The following is a 16,091-nucleotide window of genomic DNA, read 5'->3' as shown; positions in this document are numbered from 1 at the left end:
GAAAGAGCAAAATCATAATTATTACAAAACAGAGCCAAGTCCGTGGAGGAAGATATCAAGACCCGAGCAAAGTGGCCTGGGGAGTGTGCAGAACACAGCCGCAGGACCCAATTACCGCGCCAGAAAATGGACCCAGCATGCCGGTGGGACAGGCTCAAGCTGCAGCCTACCCGCCCAGGTGAGCTACCCTACCTACCTCCCAGGTGAGCTACCCTACCTACTGCACAGGTGAGCTACCCTACCTACCTCCCAGGTGAGCTACCCTACCTACCTCCCAGGTGAGCTACCCTACTACCGCCCAGGTGACTACCCTACCTACCGCCCAGGTGAGCTACCCTACCTACCGCCCAGGTGACTACCCTACCTACCGCCCAGGTGAGCTACCCTACCTACCGCCCAGGTGACTACCCTACCTACCGCCCAGGTGAGCTACCCTACCTACCGCCCAGGTGACTACCCTACCTACCGCCCAGGTGAGCTACCCTACCTACCGCCCAGGTGACTACCCTACCTACCGCCCAGGTGAGCTACCCTACCTACCGCCCAGGTGACTACCCTACCTACCGCACCGCCCAGGTGACTAGCCTACCTACCCCCAGGTGACTAGCCTACCTACCGCCAGGTGACTAGCCTACCTACCGCCAGGTGACTAGCCTACCTACCGCCAGGTGACTAGCCTACCTACTGCACAGGTGAGCTTCCCCGTGCGCTCCTGCAGCAGACGCACGATCTGGGCCTTTTGCGTGGGGGCGCAGCGACAGCAGACCACGGCCGGGCACTGGCAGGCCAGCTCCATGAACTCGTACTCGTAGTACTTGAGGCAGATCTGTTGGGGAGGGAGGGGGGTCAGCAAGGTCACTTCGCTCACGGCAGCAGGAAGGGGCACCAGGCGGTCCTACCTCCAGGGAGTCTCCAGAGATGACCAGGGCACAGTCGTGTTTCCTGCGGAAGGCGTTCAGCTCCAGGTGGGCCTCGCCGCGGTTGGTCACCTGGAAGCGAACGAGGGGTGAGGCGGCCTCGCTCTTCGGAGACCGCAGAACAACAAACAGTGGCTTCCTGGAGCCGCGTGAAGACAATGGCCACTTGGCCAAGGACCCCTGCCCCTCCCCTGCCACCGGACCCAGAGCCAAATTAAATCCTGTTCGTGATGATTCTGTGGGGACCGGAGAGCCTGTCTGTCACCTTGCGTTTCCCCAGGACGGCTGTGACCACGTAAAAAAATAAAACAAGCCGAAACCGGTTTGGCTCAGTGGATAGAGCGTCGGTCTGCGGACTGAAAGGTCCCAGGTTCGATTCCGTTCTCTCTCATCGATGTTTCTAACTCTCTATCTCTCTCCCTTCCTCTCTGTAAAAAATCAATAAAATATATTTTTAAAAAATAAATAAATAAATAAAAATAAAACAAGAACAAGAAGGACTGCAGGTTCTGCCTGTGCCAGGCCTGCCCTGCACTCCCGTGTTTTCCCAAGCATTCCCCACAGGACGCCACGCCCCCTTACATGTAAGGAAACTGAGGCAGGGCATGTGTGTCAGCCTGCCTGAAACACACAGCGAGAACGCCGCGTGCGGGCACCCGGCAGGGGAGGCGGCTTTCCACGCAGGACAGATGTGAACTCCTGCGGGCTCCATAGGCCACAAAGCAGCCTCCGACAGTTATGGAAACAACGGGCGTACCCGCATTTAGGTAAAGCTGTTTCCCACAACAGGGCGCTAGCACGAGAGCCACGGTCTGCAGGCGCTGACTTCTGGGACGTGCAGTGGATTCTCATGAGCTGTGAGTTACGCTCGGCACGGCCCCGCCCTGAACGCTGAGCCAGCAACACGACCAGGCCCCCAGGAAGCATAGGCATGGCTCCTGCCAGCCTCCGCTCACGGTATCTCTTGCCACCCGATCAGTACATAACCTCGTGTTATGTGTGCTCCTGCTTTAATGTCTTTTTTGCGGACATATTTGTTGATTCCTTAACACTGAACTCGTGGCCAACAACATTGGACACGGGCCTGAGAGAGGCTTAGCTAAGCCACACATTTCCTCCGTGAGGCACATGCAGCCCTCCTGTGCTTCAGAACAGTGGCCATCCCTCACCACTGTGCCGGGGCCATCTCACACAGGGAAATCGCTAACAAAAAGCACAAAAATGCAAAACAGTGGCCCTACATGGGCCGTGAAAAAGACACCGTGTGCAGCGTGAGCGCTAAACAAGACGGCGGACCCACCCTGTTCGCCTCAGCGGACGTGCACGACTCGGACTGCACCACGCGCACCTGACCCCAGCGACTCGGAAAGCACTGAGCACTGCTTTTCGGGTCACAGATCGATTTTAGCGAGTAGGCGGGTTTGTCAGCAGATCCCGTGAACAATGAGGATCCACCGCATCTGCCTCTGAGCAACACTGTGTGCTGTTCCCCAAACAGCTGGCCTTCTTGGAGCTTCTACGTGCTATGGACCACAGGCCGGGGTGAGAGGGAGACCCCCAAACACCGAGGTCCCTGCAGCTGTTGGTATGGTGGCTCCGGTTTCAGATGAGTGGGACCCTGCCCCAGAGGGACTTGCTCCTCACCTCAGCTCAGTAAGGCCAGGCACAGCCCCTGCCTCCAGCCTCGGGGCTCCTAATGCCTGCTTGTTTGGGGCCACTTCTGTGCCCACCCAACACACCTCCTTCTCCAGGCTCCCAGGTGTTCCTTCAGGCCAACACTGTGATCTGGACCTTATTTCTTACCCCAGGACTGGCCTTCAAGGACTTGGTGAAACCCTGGGCTCCTAGGTACAATTCCACATGCACGCACTTATCTGCATCCTCACGCCACCTGCCTACTTCCAGCAGCCTCTCAAAGGGCCCATGACCCCACCAGGTTAAGGCCACGCGTCCACACAGGCCGGGACGGGACGGGGTGCTCCGGAGACACCACCGGAAGGAGACTCCGGCCTCACTGGCTCATCAGTGACTCCTCCCAAACCGACCGTGGAAGCCCCCGCCCAGCAGGTTAACGTGCTCCCCTCTTGGGGGCCCCCTCGAGGTTATGAGGTCACGAGGTTACAGGCAAACTGCAGCCACACCCCCCGTGAGGCCCCCCGCAGAGAACGCTTTACCAGCCGAAACACGTGGATGTCTTGGTTTCTGGTCACCAGATGCGCGTTCTTCGCTGTGCATGTGGCTGTCTCCAGCTTGTCCCCCGTCAGCATCCAAACCTGGAGTCGCCGCATGAAAGAGGTCCCCGCGGTTAGTGTTGTTAAAGGCGGCCTGTCGCCTGCGTCGGCCAAGTTTCCCGGAACATCGAGCTGAACTTAGTGTGTCCCGTTTACCTCCTCGAGGCTCACGGGGCCCCCACACGTGACAGGAAACACCCCATTCAAGGCCGTTAGGATGGGGCGTGACCACCCCTGGTGGCAGCAGACGCTGGGCCACACGCTTCAGGAGACATCATGAAGCCCGGCCTCTGGCCTCACAACCCCTCTTCTGGGAATTTTTCTTAAAGTCATAACTGATCTCTAAGAAAGGGGAGCCTGCATGGGTGAGGGGTCACTTCCAGGTCCCACAGGAAACACAGGCTTGTCACAGACACATGGTCTTTCTACCTGGTCGGATGCCGGTCAGGAATCCCGTGGGGTTAACCCTGACTATAAAAGGCTGGTGGTGGACCTCCAGGTTCCAACCTCGGAACAGATCCCTCACTGCTGTGGGGGCAGAGAGGTGACTTGCCCCAAAGCAGCTCAGCGAGGTCCCAATAGGGAGGTCCTGGAAATGGCCCAGGGACAAAGTTTAAACACCACAACGCAAAAGAAACGGGCCCTCTGACATCAGGCCGTTTTTTCAAAATTGGGATCTCGCTGTCAGTTTCCTATGAGCCAAAGGTAGGTGACAGCGTTTGTTTTACAAAAATCCACGCTCGCACACACGGGAGCCCCCGATGGGCATGGACGTGCCCGGAGCACCCTGTGGCCGGTCTTAATCCACAAGCTCGCATGGCCCAGCTCACACGCGCTTCTGCCGAATGCAGGCCCGAGGACGCAGCCCAGAGCTGCTTTGGGGCGAGGCGGTTGGCAAACACACACGTGTTCTCAGGGGCGCTGAGCCAGGAAGTTCGCTGATCCTTTGCAGGCTCCCAGACGCCCTCTCCTGGCCTCTCCCGATTAAACTACTGGACATTTGAGGGCCCCAAAGAGTAGAGTACAAAGCGTAAACATGGCAGTTGCTGGGGCAGGCGGTCACTCTGTTAGGTGGTCACCCATCCACCCAGACGCACCGACAGAGGCTGGCTGGCTGGCCACTCACAGGGACCTAGTGGACACACTTGGCACGGAGGGAGGAGGAGCCGCGGGCGGTCCTGCCTGCGTGGAGCCGGCCTGGTCAGGAAGGCCAGCCAGGAAAGCAAACGCGCAGGGCTGCCGGGGCGGGAGGTGACGAGAGGCCCACCTGAGACAGGGCTGGAGTCCCTGCATGCCTGGCTCCCTCTGTCACACGTCCCCTCCCCCCTTCCATCTCCCACCTTTGCACTCCGCTCAAGGGACAGCTGTATAATCCGGAGCCCATTTCCGGGGCGGTCATTCAGCAGCCAGGCCGCAGCAGGCCACCTACCTTGATGCCGGCGTTCCGCAGCGTCTCCAGCGTGGGCCTCACGTCTGCCTGCAGCTGGTCTTCCACCCCCGTCAGGCACAGCAGCTCCATCTCCATCTCCAGGCTCTCGATCACCGTGGCCACTTTGAGGGAACGGTCGTGCACGCTCAGCTTGGCCTGCACGTAGCGAGCCTGGGACACAGCAGGGGACACGCTTAGGGTGGGGAGGTGCAAGGCTGTCCGACGCCGAGTGGGACGGCATGCTGGTCCCACCGCAGCACCTGGTGTAGCCCTCAGAGGGATGACACGGAGGCTTCGGTCCCTCCCAAGTTCACAGTCCAGACACGAGAGTTGGACAGACCTGAGTTCCACCCTTGGCTCTACACCCACCTGCTGTGCAACTTCCAGCAAGTTGCTTAACTTCTCTGAGCCTCTATTGTTTTCACCCAGAAGCTGCAATAACAGCCCCAACCTCACTGGGTTGTTGCAAGGACGGGCACAACTCAAGAGCTCAGAAAAGCAGTAGGTTCTCCCGCACAAAACACACTTTGTAGCCAAGCATCCTTGACGAAGTCCCACTTCAGAAGACTATCGACCCAACCCTTCTGTTTCTCCCCTCTTCCCAGTGCTGGCAAAGACCTAGAGGAAAATCAAAGGCCCCTCATGGGCCGACTCGAAACGGATGCCTTTAAAATGGAAAGGAAGGTGGACTTGATCAGGGCGAGGCCTCTTGTTAATTAAAACTGTATGAAGAACTCACACATAAAAGAGACAGACAAGCACAGCTTCTCGGGGGGGAACAGGACAAGGGCCCAGAGCCTGTCCCCCAGCCTCACCCCTCCCTTCCCGTCTTGCATGCGTGTGCGCGCTTGGCTTTATGCCAGGACTGGGGACCTAACAAAGACACTTCCCTTCGAGGGACACACGATCTATGGGACAAGATGACATATTTATGCTGGAACCCTTGGCTGTGCAAGTCAATGATCTGGTTCAACATTAATATTTTTTACAGCTTTAAAAAACTAGGGCCTCATTCCAAATTTTCCAGGAGGTGTGCTATGTGCCGATGACCAGCCTAAACGCTGGGGCTATAAGAGCCAAGCAGAGTGACAAAGTGCTCTCAAAAAGATTCTATTCCAGAAAAGATACGTTAATGTTTATGTATATGGTCATTCTAGATGTTGTTAAGTGCAATGAAGAAAGTTCAATGGGGTGAAGGGTGGCGAGAGTTGAGGTGGGGCTGCTTTAGGTGGGGAGTCCAGGAGGACTTCTCAGAGGCGGCGGCATTTGAGCTGAGAGCCAAAGGGAGTGAGGGAGTGGGCCACGGAGCGACAGAAGGAAAGAGAGTTCTGTGCACTCAGAGAGCAAGTGGAAAGGCCAGGGACAGGAGTGAACCTGACTGTGCTCGGAAGTGACAGGAGGGTGGCAAGAGCAGGAGGAGTGAGGGGCAGCTGGAGGAGATGACCGGCAGGGGGGCAGGGCTGAGAGTAAGCAACCGTCACAGGACCACTCACCTCGAAGTCCTGATACTGCTCCTCGGCCAGAGACTTCTTCGCCACCACGAGCACCCGCAGCCCCTCTCGGGCCATGTTCCCACACTGTGAAGCAGAGGGCGGTCAGCAGGGCTGCACTGAGGCTCTGCCCGGGCCCTGACGCTCGTGGAGGAGGGCCGGGCGCTGAAGGGGACAGGCCCCGGCCGTGGGGACAGCGCACCGCCACCAGACCTGCCTTCCCCAAAGCCGTCTCCCTGAGTGAACCTTCTAAGGGGAGGTCGTGGCATGACCCACAGGCCACACAACCTACAGTTTCTGTGATGGGCACCGTTTGTTCCAAAATTTAAGTCACGGGTATAACACGGCACAGGAAAATCTGGATTTCCGGCTTGTTGGGAAAACGGAACCTCTGACACACTGAGCACGTGTTCCCAAGTAACCACAGCAGCTGACGGTGACAGGCAGCCGCTTCCATGGGCTGCCGGAAAGCAGGCATCGAGCTGACACCATGCCCGTGCCTTTCACACACAAAACGTGACCCTGGCAGGAAAACATGGCCCGGCCAGTTCCGTTTGCGTTACCCGCCTGGCCCTGTGGGCATTTGTGTTTGCAAACCACCCAATCGAAGATGCAATATCCACACCCTCGTATAGTCACTTCCCATGAGTGTGTGCTGGACCCAGTGGCCTGTTCCCAGCAAAGAGTGTGGCGAAGTGAGGGGAGGTCCCTACCGAGGGCAGGTAACATCCTCTCCCCGCCCCGTCCTGCTCCCTCGCTTCCCCCGCTGACAACGCCAGCTGCGCACTGGGAGCTGTCCCACGGAAAGGTCCACGTGGCAAGGAACGTGGCAGCCTCTAGCCAACAGCCACCGAAGAGCGGACTCCTGCCCGTGACCACTGAGTCCGGACAGGGTCCTGCCCCGGCTGAGGCTTCAGATGAGACCCCAGCCCCAGGCAACCCCTTGACTGCAGCCTGTGAGAGACCCGGTGGAGGACCCAGGCAAGCTGTGCCCGCATGCTTGACCCATAGAAACGGCGAGAACTGAACGTGTTATGCGAAGCTGCAGCATTTTGGGGTGATGTGCTACGTGGAGAACGAATACAGGGACCCCCCTCCTGACCCCCTGTGAGGGCAGGCCTCCAGAGGTGCCGGCAAGGCCGGTTCCCACGCCCACATCACGCTCACCTCTTCCTCCAGCCAGTCGTTGTACTGCACGATGCCAGCCATGACGACGTCAGCTCCCTTGATGTAGAAGGTAATTTCCCCCGTTGATTCATCCTAGAGGGGCCGGAAGGCAGGAGTGAGCGGGAGGAACGCCCGCCGGCTCCAGTGCCCGCTTCCCCTGACAGCTGGTGTGCCCCGTGTGTTCAGCAGACGCCCATGTTTTCCACTTGGCCAGAGATAAAAAGCCAGAGGGGGCCTCGCTTTGGGGCAAAGGCCACGGAAAATAGCAGAAAACTCAGAGCATTTGAAAAATTATTAAATGATGAAAGCAAGATCAAAAGGATGTAAGAACTTTGTTTTTGTTTTTTTTTAAGTAACTACCATTCCAGCAGGAACAGCTCCCACGCTGTAAGATAACTCCGTTTACACACTGGCCTGCCAGTGTCACCATGGCGCCCCCCGCCCCCCACAGACCGGAGACAATCCCCTGGACCAGGGCTGCTCAGCCCTGGCACCACGACACTCACCTGGAGAACTCTCTGCAGTGCGGGCAGGGTCTCCGGCAGCATCCCTGGCCCTCCACCACCAGACACCAGCAGCACCCCAGGGAGACCCACAAAATGTCTCCAGACATGAACGCATGTCCCCTGGGAGGCAGAACCTCCACTGAAAACCTACATGACGCCACCCCCCACCCCGCCCACCCAACGTGTAGCTGAGCACTGGGCTAGGGAGTTTCAGTCCGCCTGGCCAGGCTTTCTGGGGAGTGGGTAACCCACTGTACAGCCATCAAATGCTCGAACCTGGTACCAGCCCCAGCCGATCCCCTCACGGGACAAGCTACATCTTTTCTCTAAACCTCGGTTTCCTCACCTGTAAAATAGGGACCCTAACCACTCTTACTGCAGAGGTGTATGTGGCTTAAAGGAGACCATCTATGTAGAGCATGTAGCAAAGGGCCAGACACACAGGAAATGCCCCCCCCCGCACCCCCTTCCGCTTGAGTGGCAGTAACTCCATAGCCCTCAGTCACTCTGTATGTGGAGGAGGCTTATCAGCACAGAGGTCCTCAATGGGGGTAATCCCCCCCCACCCCTTGCCCAGAGACATGGGGCAATGTCTGGAGACATTTTTGGTTGTCAGAGTGGGGGCGGGGGAGGGGGGTGCTGCTGAAGTCTAGTGGGTACAGACCAGGGAGGCTGCTGAACATCCTACAGTGCACAGGACCGACTCACAACCAAGAACCACCCGGCCTCAAAGGCCCACAGCGCCAACGCTGAGGACTGCTGGCTCGGAGGGATGACGGGGAAATCGCTGGTTCCTGCCCCTTACACGACTCTTTCCTCGATGATGCCCATCATGGGGAGGCCGGAGGCTGGAGGCTTCATCCAGGGCAAGGGAACTGAGCGTGGCCATCACCACCACCACCACCACCACCACCACCACCCCCACACACACACACACACACACCTCCCGGGGCCTAAATTCTACTGCCCAGATACCCAGAATGCGTGCCTGTTAACGCTTCATACAAAGGAAGCACACCGCCAAATCAGTGGTACAGCTTCCGCTTTTAAACTAACTTTCAAGCCCTCTAATCACTGAGGATCTTTTTAGAACAACATGATTACTCAGAAAAGCACCGCCCGCCACAGAGCGCCCGCTGCGTCTGAAAGCTCCGGGCGGTGTGCCTTATCGCCGACAGATCGTGCCCAGGCTCGCGGGTGACTCAGGCCAAGGAGAGCTGTGGGGTCTGAACATGAAAGCCTCGGAGTTTTTTTTCCTTCCCCTTCACCCACATGGTGCTGAACAAGAGCGCGGTAGGAAATGAGGCCCCTCCCCGGCTTCCTCTCCTCCAGCAGGGACTCAGAGAGCTCAGCCTCCCTTCCAATGTCAATACTGCGCTGACTGTCTCCTCCCCTTAGTCATTTCCTCCCACCAAGTTCATCACCAGGTTACTTCTTTCCCATGTTATGGCAAGATGACGCTATAAATTTACAGAGCTCTGCCGGGTGTGTGGCATGGTTTGGGGGCCTCGTCTTTTTCCACTGTGGTCTGGTGCTGGCACCTGTTCAAAGGCCTCCTCTGTTCAAACAATGACAAGGGGATGATCTACGCCAACGGCCCGACGGCGTCGCTCCACGTGGGGAGGCGGTGGGACATCTTGTGCAGAAGAAAAGCAGGGCAGGCCGGTCCCTTCCGAAGGACAAGCACGCGAGCCCCGAAGAAGCTGGTTCCTCTGAGCCGTGCCCACCTCCTGAGGAGAGAGACTCACGCAGACCCGGCCTCGCTCTGTGAGCACCAGGCGGTACCACCGCGTCCTGCCCAGGAGCCCACACGTTTGAGAGGGCTGATGAACCAGGCGAGAGCAAACCCAAACTCTGCAGTCACGAAGTAAACCAAGAGCTTCTATCAGTGACTGAAACGTCGTCACATCAGGTAACGGACGGTGACTTTCAAATAACAGACAGGATGTATGGACACGTTCACACTCAGCTCCCGGCCCCGCCAAAGAGAATAGTGGCGCTGGATTCTTTGTGAGGAGGCTGTTCTGGCCTCCACCCACCAGATGCCACCCTTGGAGCTGAGACAACCAACACTGTCTCCAGGCACTTGCAGACGTCCCCTGCGGGCAAGGTGGCCCCAGCATGAGAACCTGGGTGAGAGTCATGCAAAATGCAAAACTGGTCCAAACGCCCTGGGTGCTGACTTCCACCCATCAAAAGCAAAGAGAAGGAGGAAGGCAGGTCAGAAACCAAGAAAAATTAGCAAAATAATATGCATCGCGTCCAAGACAGCCAACCCAAGATGGCTGCTCATATGTGTGCCTTCAGCAGCGTGAAATGAAAAACAACCTAAGCACCCAAAAATAGATATATTCAATTAAATAATGGTACGCTTTCTTCCAACAAAACACTATGCACACATTAAAAGTCGTGTTAAAAAATCATGTTTTAACAATAGGAGAACATTTTCACCGTGCATAGCTCACTGGAGAGGAGCAGTTTAGGAAGCCTCCTGTGGAGTTCAATGCCAACTTTATAAAAATGGTCACAGTGCCTTGACCAGTTTGGCTCGGTGGATAGAGCGTCGGCCCGCAGACTGAAGGGTCCCAGGTTCGATTCCGGTCAGGGGCATGTACCTTGGTTGTGGGCACATCCCCAGTAGGGGGTGTGCAGGAGGTAGCTGATCGATGTTTCTCTCTCATCAATGTTTCTAACCCTCTATCCCTCTCCCTTCCTCTCTGTAAAAAATCAATAAAAATATTTTTTTTAAAAATGGTCACAGATATACACGCTCATATGCTTGGAAAAAATCAATGGGAAATTCTCCGAGAAGGTCACCGCGGCCGCCTTTGGTGGAAAAATAAAGACAAGTAGCTTTGATCTTATCAATGGGAAATTCTCCGAGAAGGTCACCGCGACCGCCTTTGGTGGGAAAATAAAGACAAGTAGTTTTGATCTTCTTTATATAATTATTTGTTCCAAATGTCAACTGAATGCTGACTTTTTTATCACCTGCAGGAGGGAGTAACCTGGGTAGGAGGGAGTGCTGTTTTCAGATGATGCATTTGCCCACCCAACAGTATCCCACTTCCAGGCATGAGTCCCGTTCTTGCTGTGGGAAGACACGGGGCCACACCTGACAAAGTGTCTGGGAATGAGAGTCCCTTCCCACTAGAGGAAGGGCGGGTGCACGCTGCCCACTCGTTCTAGGATGGCTGATAGGGGGGCCTGATGATTCAACCCTGAAATGACTTTAGCAGAGCCCTTGGCCTCACACTTGGAAAAATAAAGGCTGGAACGAAGTTAAAGTGACTCCACAGGAGATAATGGCTCTAATTCCCCAGGCTCTACGCTGTGGCTCCGAGGCCACGGGTGCTCCCGACAGGAGATGTGTGCTGACGATGCGGAGGCCCCGGGTCATAGAGGCTGAGACCAGGGAGAAAAGCAGCAGGTATGTGGGAGGGGAGCTCCCTCCAGCCCCCCAGTGCCAAGGACACACACCCCATGGAGTGTAAACGCACCTGCTGGGCCCAGCCAGCGTGGCTCAGTGGTTGAGTATCGGCCTATGAACCAGGAAGTCACGGTTCAATTCCTGGTCAGGGCACATGCCCAGGTTGCAGGCTATTACTACTATTCCCAATTCCTAATACTACTATTACTAATGACTGTAATAGAATCTACAACTTGGATCCCTAGGGCAAGAAAGACTTGTGTAGATAGGGTGGTAGAGGTCCTCATTTGTAGGGTATTTTTTTAAATCCAGAAAAAAATGAGACTCTTATTCCAAAGATTCTCATGATCTGAGGCAGAGTTTTCTCCAGCCATGCCAGATAGTGCACGGAACCTTAAACACACCAGCAACCGCCCAATGACCAAGCAGGACTGGGATGGCACCAGGTCACCTGCACGCACTGAGCGCCCCGGCAATGCTGGTGGCCAGCCAGGTTTAAGAAGAAAGTGGCCTATGACCCCAGGGTTCTCAGGCTCCCCTGGATGGAAAGTGTGGTCTCTATGAGTAAAAGCGCAAGTAGGCAGACAAGATGCTCATTCAGACTCCTCAGACAGGCAACACTGTAAAAGTCTGACACTATCCAATGTGGGGGAGCATGGGGGGGGGGGACTGAGATTAGAGCAAGCCCTTTGGGGAAAGAGCCGAGGATGCCTGGCAGAGTTAAAGATGTGCATATTCTACAACCCAGCAACTCTCCCTCTGGGAGAACTGCATAGAGAAACTGACGTCTGTACAATGGAGCCTCGAGCAGACAAGGCTACGCAGAGCTGTGCTCTTGCTAGTGGCAGCTATCAAGAGAGAAGCGCAAAAGACGGAAGGAAGAGGGGCATAGTCACAAAATGCAGTACCAGAAATCAGCTAAGCTTAATGAAGTGGGTGTAAATTTAGCATTAAGTTTAGTTAGTGTTAAACAAAAAGCAGGAAGTGCAAAAATGATACATGGACTACAATGCCTCTTAGAGAGAGAATAAAAATATGTAACTCCATGATATACATTATTTATACTCAACATGTCTGATAACAGTATTTTTAAATTCCTAAGAATGAGGAACTTGGTGCAGGAGACACTTCTAGGAGTGGCAGATGGGGAGACTTCGATTGAATGCCTGTTCTATTTCTTTAAGAAAATTTCTGAGCTACAATCCATGCAAAAATATGGGTGAATCTTAGAAGTAAAGATTTGAGCAAATGAATTCAAATTCAAAAGGGTATCTACTGTACAATTTCCTTTACATAAAGTTCAACAAGAGACAAAATTAATCAATGACAGAGATGGGACAGTAGTTATATCCTTGTAGGGAGGGGGATGTAGTGAGCAGAAATGGGGCACGAGGGAGCTAAGGATGATGGTGGGGGGCTTCTGTTCCTTGCTCTGGAGGCTGGCTGCATGGGTGTGTTAACTTTGTAAGCACTTGAGGTGCACACATTTCAGATGTTTGTGCTTCTCTCTGTGTATGCTGTAGTTCAATAAAAGTTACAAAAGCATAAAGAGAAGTTCTGAAATAAATAGGGCAAATGAAGCTGAGTAAACATTTCTTCAATAATGTTGTGATTGCACAAATGAAAACCCATTAAAAATATTTAATTTAAGACTATTCAATGGGGAAACAAGAGTGTCTTCAATAAATGGTCCTGGGGCAACTGGAGCTCCACATGCAAAAGAATGAAGTTGAACGCCTACCTCACACCATATACAAAAACTAACCCCAAAGGGATCAATGGCCTAAAAAGTAAAACCGACAACACCCTTAGGAGGAAACATAGGAGTAAATTCATGTCCTTGGATTTACCAATGAACTCTTAGATATGATACCTCGTCAAAATCAACAAAAGAAAAAACTGACAAGCTGGACTTATTCGAAATTAGTAACGTCTGTGCATGAAAGGAATTTTATCAATAAAGTAAAAGACAACCTATAGAATGAGAGAAACCATTTTCATATCGGATCTTGGATAAAGCTCTAGTAACCAGACTATCTACAACAAACAACAAAAAGACAAACAACCCAATTAAAAAGTGGGCAAAGTCCTTAAATAGACATTTCTCCATGAAAGATATACAAGTGGCCAATAAGCAAATGAAGATGTTCCCCACCATCAGTCACTAGGAAAATACAAATCAAAACCACAATAAAATGCCACTTCACAACCACTAGGATGGCTGTAATTTAAAACATGGAAAATAACAGTGCTGATGAGGATGCGGAAGAACTGGAACCTTCGTATACTGCTGGCTGGAATGTAAAATAGTGCAGCATTGCAGGAAGAATTTAGACATTCCTCATACGTTTAAAAATAGAATTACCCAGCAATTGAGTAACTGACCAAGCATGACCCAGCAATTCCACCCTGAAGAACTGAAAACAGGTATTATAATTCTTGTACATACATGTCCTGGAAGCATTAGACACAACAGTCAAAAGGTGCAAACAACCCAACAGCCCATCAATGGATGAATGGATAGCAATGTGGAATACTATTCAGCCATAAAAAGGAATGAAGTATTGATACCTGTTGGACATGGATGAACCTCCAGAACATTATGCTACGTGAATGGAACCAGACACAAAAGGCCACATGTTGTGTGAGTCCACTTAATATATGAAATGCCCAGAATAGGTAAATCCATCGAGACAGAAAGGTTAGTGACTGCCAGGGAGTAGGGGGAAGAAGAGACAGGGAGTGGCTGCTTAGGGGCTACAAATTCGCTTTTGGATGATAAAAACATTCTGAAACTTGACAAAAAGGTGCACAGCATTGTGAATATTCTAAATGCCACTGATTTATACATTTAAAATGGCTCATTCATGTTAAATGAACTTCACCTCAATAAAAGATATACATTTAATTAAACAAAAGAGCATACAATGGAAATATATTCTTACCAAGAAGTGCTCAGTCTATATTCCTTGGACCAGTGGTCGGCAAACTGTGGCTCTTTGGCCCCTTGAGTGTGGCCACGAAGTTTCAATCGCACTGTACATGTGCAGCCGAGGTGGAGAACCACTGCTCTAGAATGGGGTTAACAAGGAGCTGACCAGCTGTCTGATGAATGAACGACTTTTCTGTCTGCTTAGGCCGGTTCTCAACCTGTGGGTCCCGACCCCTTTGGCGGTCGAACGACCCTTTCACAGGGGTCGCCTAAGACCATCCTGCATATCAGATATTTACATTATGATTCATAACAGTAGCAACATTACAGTTATGAAGTAGCAACGAAAATGATTTTATGGTTGGGTCACAACGTGAGGAACTGCATTTAAAGGGCCAGAAGGTTGAGAACCACTTGCTTAGGGACTCACATCCCCTTGTTAGTTTGGGCAACGGAGGACATAATAAAAAGGGGTCGGAAGAAGGTCAAGCCACGGGGACATTCATGGTGCACTTGGGGGTTCTGAACTATTCCCGTCATAAACAGAGAGGACTCACCCTCACGATGATGCCCATGCGCTTGCTCTCGTAGGTGAAAGGGAAGATTTGCAAGATGGTGAAGTTCAGGATCTGGTCGCCAGGGGTCCTCAGCTGCATGGAAGACTGGTCCCGGCCCACCAGGGTTAAGCCCACACTTTCGGTCCACTGTACCAGGGCCACCTGCAGGTAACACGGGGTCGAAGGTCAGACACGGCTGAGCGTCCTGGGTCACAGGTCAACCACAGGAACACAACGGTGGAAGGGGGGCAGACAGGTGAAATGCAAGCGGCCACTGTGTCCCTGGGAAGACTGTGCCAACCCAGTGACGGCATCCGCTCCCCTGGGCCCCTGGGGGCTCTGCACTCACAGCTGCCCCTAAAGGCACGACTCGCCTTCTCTTCCTGGTCCCACGGCAGGCCATGCCAGAGCCCAGGCAGCATGCACAGGGTTAGGAGTGACTACAGACCGCTTCACCACAGACCAAAGTCACCACCGATCACTGCTGGGAGAATCTGTACCACGCCAAACAATTACCAGGACGGACGGGGTGGCTTAACCTTCAGGCTCCTGTTTAGGTCTCATGGTTACACACCCAGTATTCTCAACTGGGCAACACTGCCCCCCAAAGGGCATTTCAATGTCTGGGGACATGTTTGGTTGTCACAACTGGGGGATGGGAGTGTGCTACTGGCATCCAGTGGGTGGAGGTCAGGGATGCTGCCAAACACAACAGAAAATTATCCCCAGATGTCCGTTCTGCCGAGGTTGACAACACTAGTCACACAGACGAGGAAGGGACAGAGGCCAGGCCAGGCAGGCACCTGCAAGGCAGGCCCCCAGCAGTGGGCCCGGCACCCCTGGAGGCATGATTTGTCAGGCATCCACCCCGACACACAGTCACCATCAGAAAGTTGGTGGAAGAAGTGGTAGGAGGTTTAACAGTTGCCAACGATGCCCACGTCCTGATCCCCAGAACCTGTGACTGTCACCTTACGAGGCAAAATGGACTTTGCAGATGTGATTAAGACTGAGGGCCCTGAAATGGGAGAATCTTCCTGGCTGTGGCCAGAGAGAAATGTGAGGACAGGAGGAGGGTCAGACACAGGTGACGCTGAAGCCGAAGGAAGGACCACAGACCTGGGAAGGTGGGCAGCTTCCAGAGCTGGGCACACAAGGACACAGACTGTCCCTGGGACCAGGAGGAACGCAGCCCTGAGGGCACCCTGACCATAGCCTGGCAAGACCCGTGTCAGACCCCTGACACACAGGACTGTAACAGTAAACCCGTGTTGTTTTGAACTCCAGATATACAGCGATTTGCTACAGCAGCGATAGGAAACAAGTATAGGAGGCACCGGGTTTAATGCCAAACAAGCTGCTGTTTTATTCCATCCAAGTTCAAGGTCATGGTGTCTACAAAAGAAACAAGAAAAGGCACCCTTCCTTTTTT

General features: G+C 53.5%; 1 protein-coding gene across 1 annotated transcript in view; it reads right to left on the bottom strand.

Annotated features, from left to right (window-relative positions):
• The window catches only part of ATP9A (ATPase, class II, type 9A), a 97,013-nt gene that overhangs the window by 14,156 nt on the left and 66,766 nt on the right, over positions 1-16,091 (bottom strand). Inside the window, exons 15-21 of the mRNA XM_006773650.2 lie at positions 14,660-14,821; positions 7,235-7,327; positions 6,071-6,154; positions 4,578-4,748; positions 3,092-3,190; positions 900-989; positions 682-826 (exon numbers count right to left, since the gene is read on the bottom strand). Coding sequence (XP_006773713.2) covers positions 682-826; positions 900-989; positions 3,092-3,190; positions 4,578-4,748; positions 6,071-6,154; positions 7,235-7,327; positions 14,660-14,821 — 844 coding nt within the window. The remainder of the gene's footprint in view (positions 1-681; positions 827-899; positions 990-3,091; positions 3,191-4,577; positions 4,749-6,070; positions 6,155-7,234; positions 7,328-14,659; positions 14,822-16,091) is intronic.

The sequence above is a fragment of the Myotis davidii genome, unplaced genomic scaffold, assembly GCF_000327345.1.
Source record: "Myotis davidii unplaced genomic scaffold, ASM32734v1 scaffold27, whole genome shotgun sequence".
Classification (NCBI taxonomy): domain Eukaryota; kingdom Metazoa; phylum Chordata; class Mammalia; order Chiroptera; family Vespertilionidae; genus Myotis; species Myotis davidii.
This window is presented reverse-complemented; position numbering and strand designations above follow the sequence as displayed.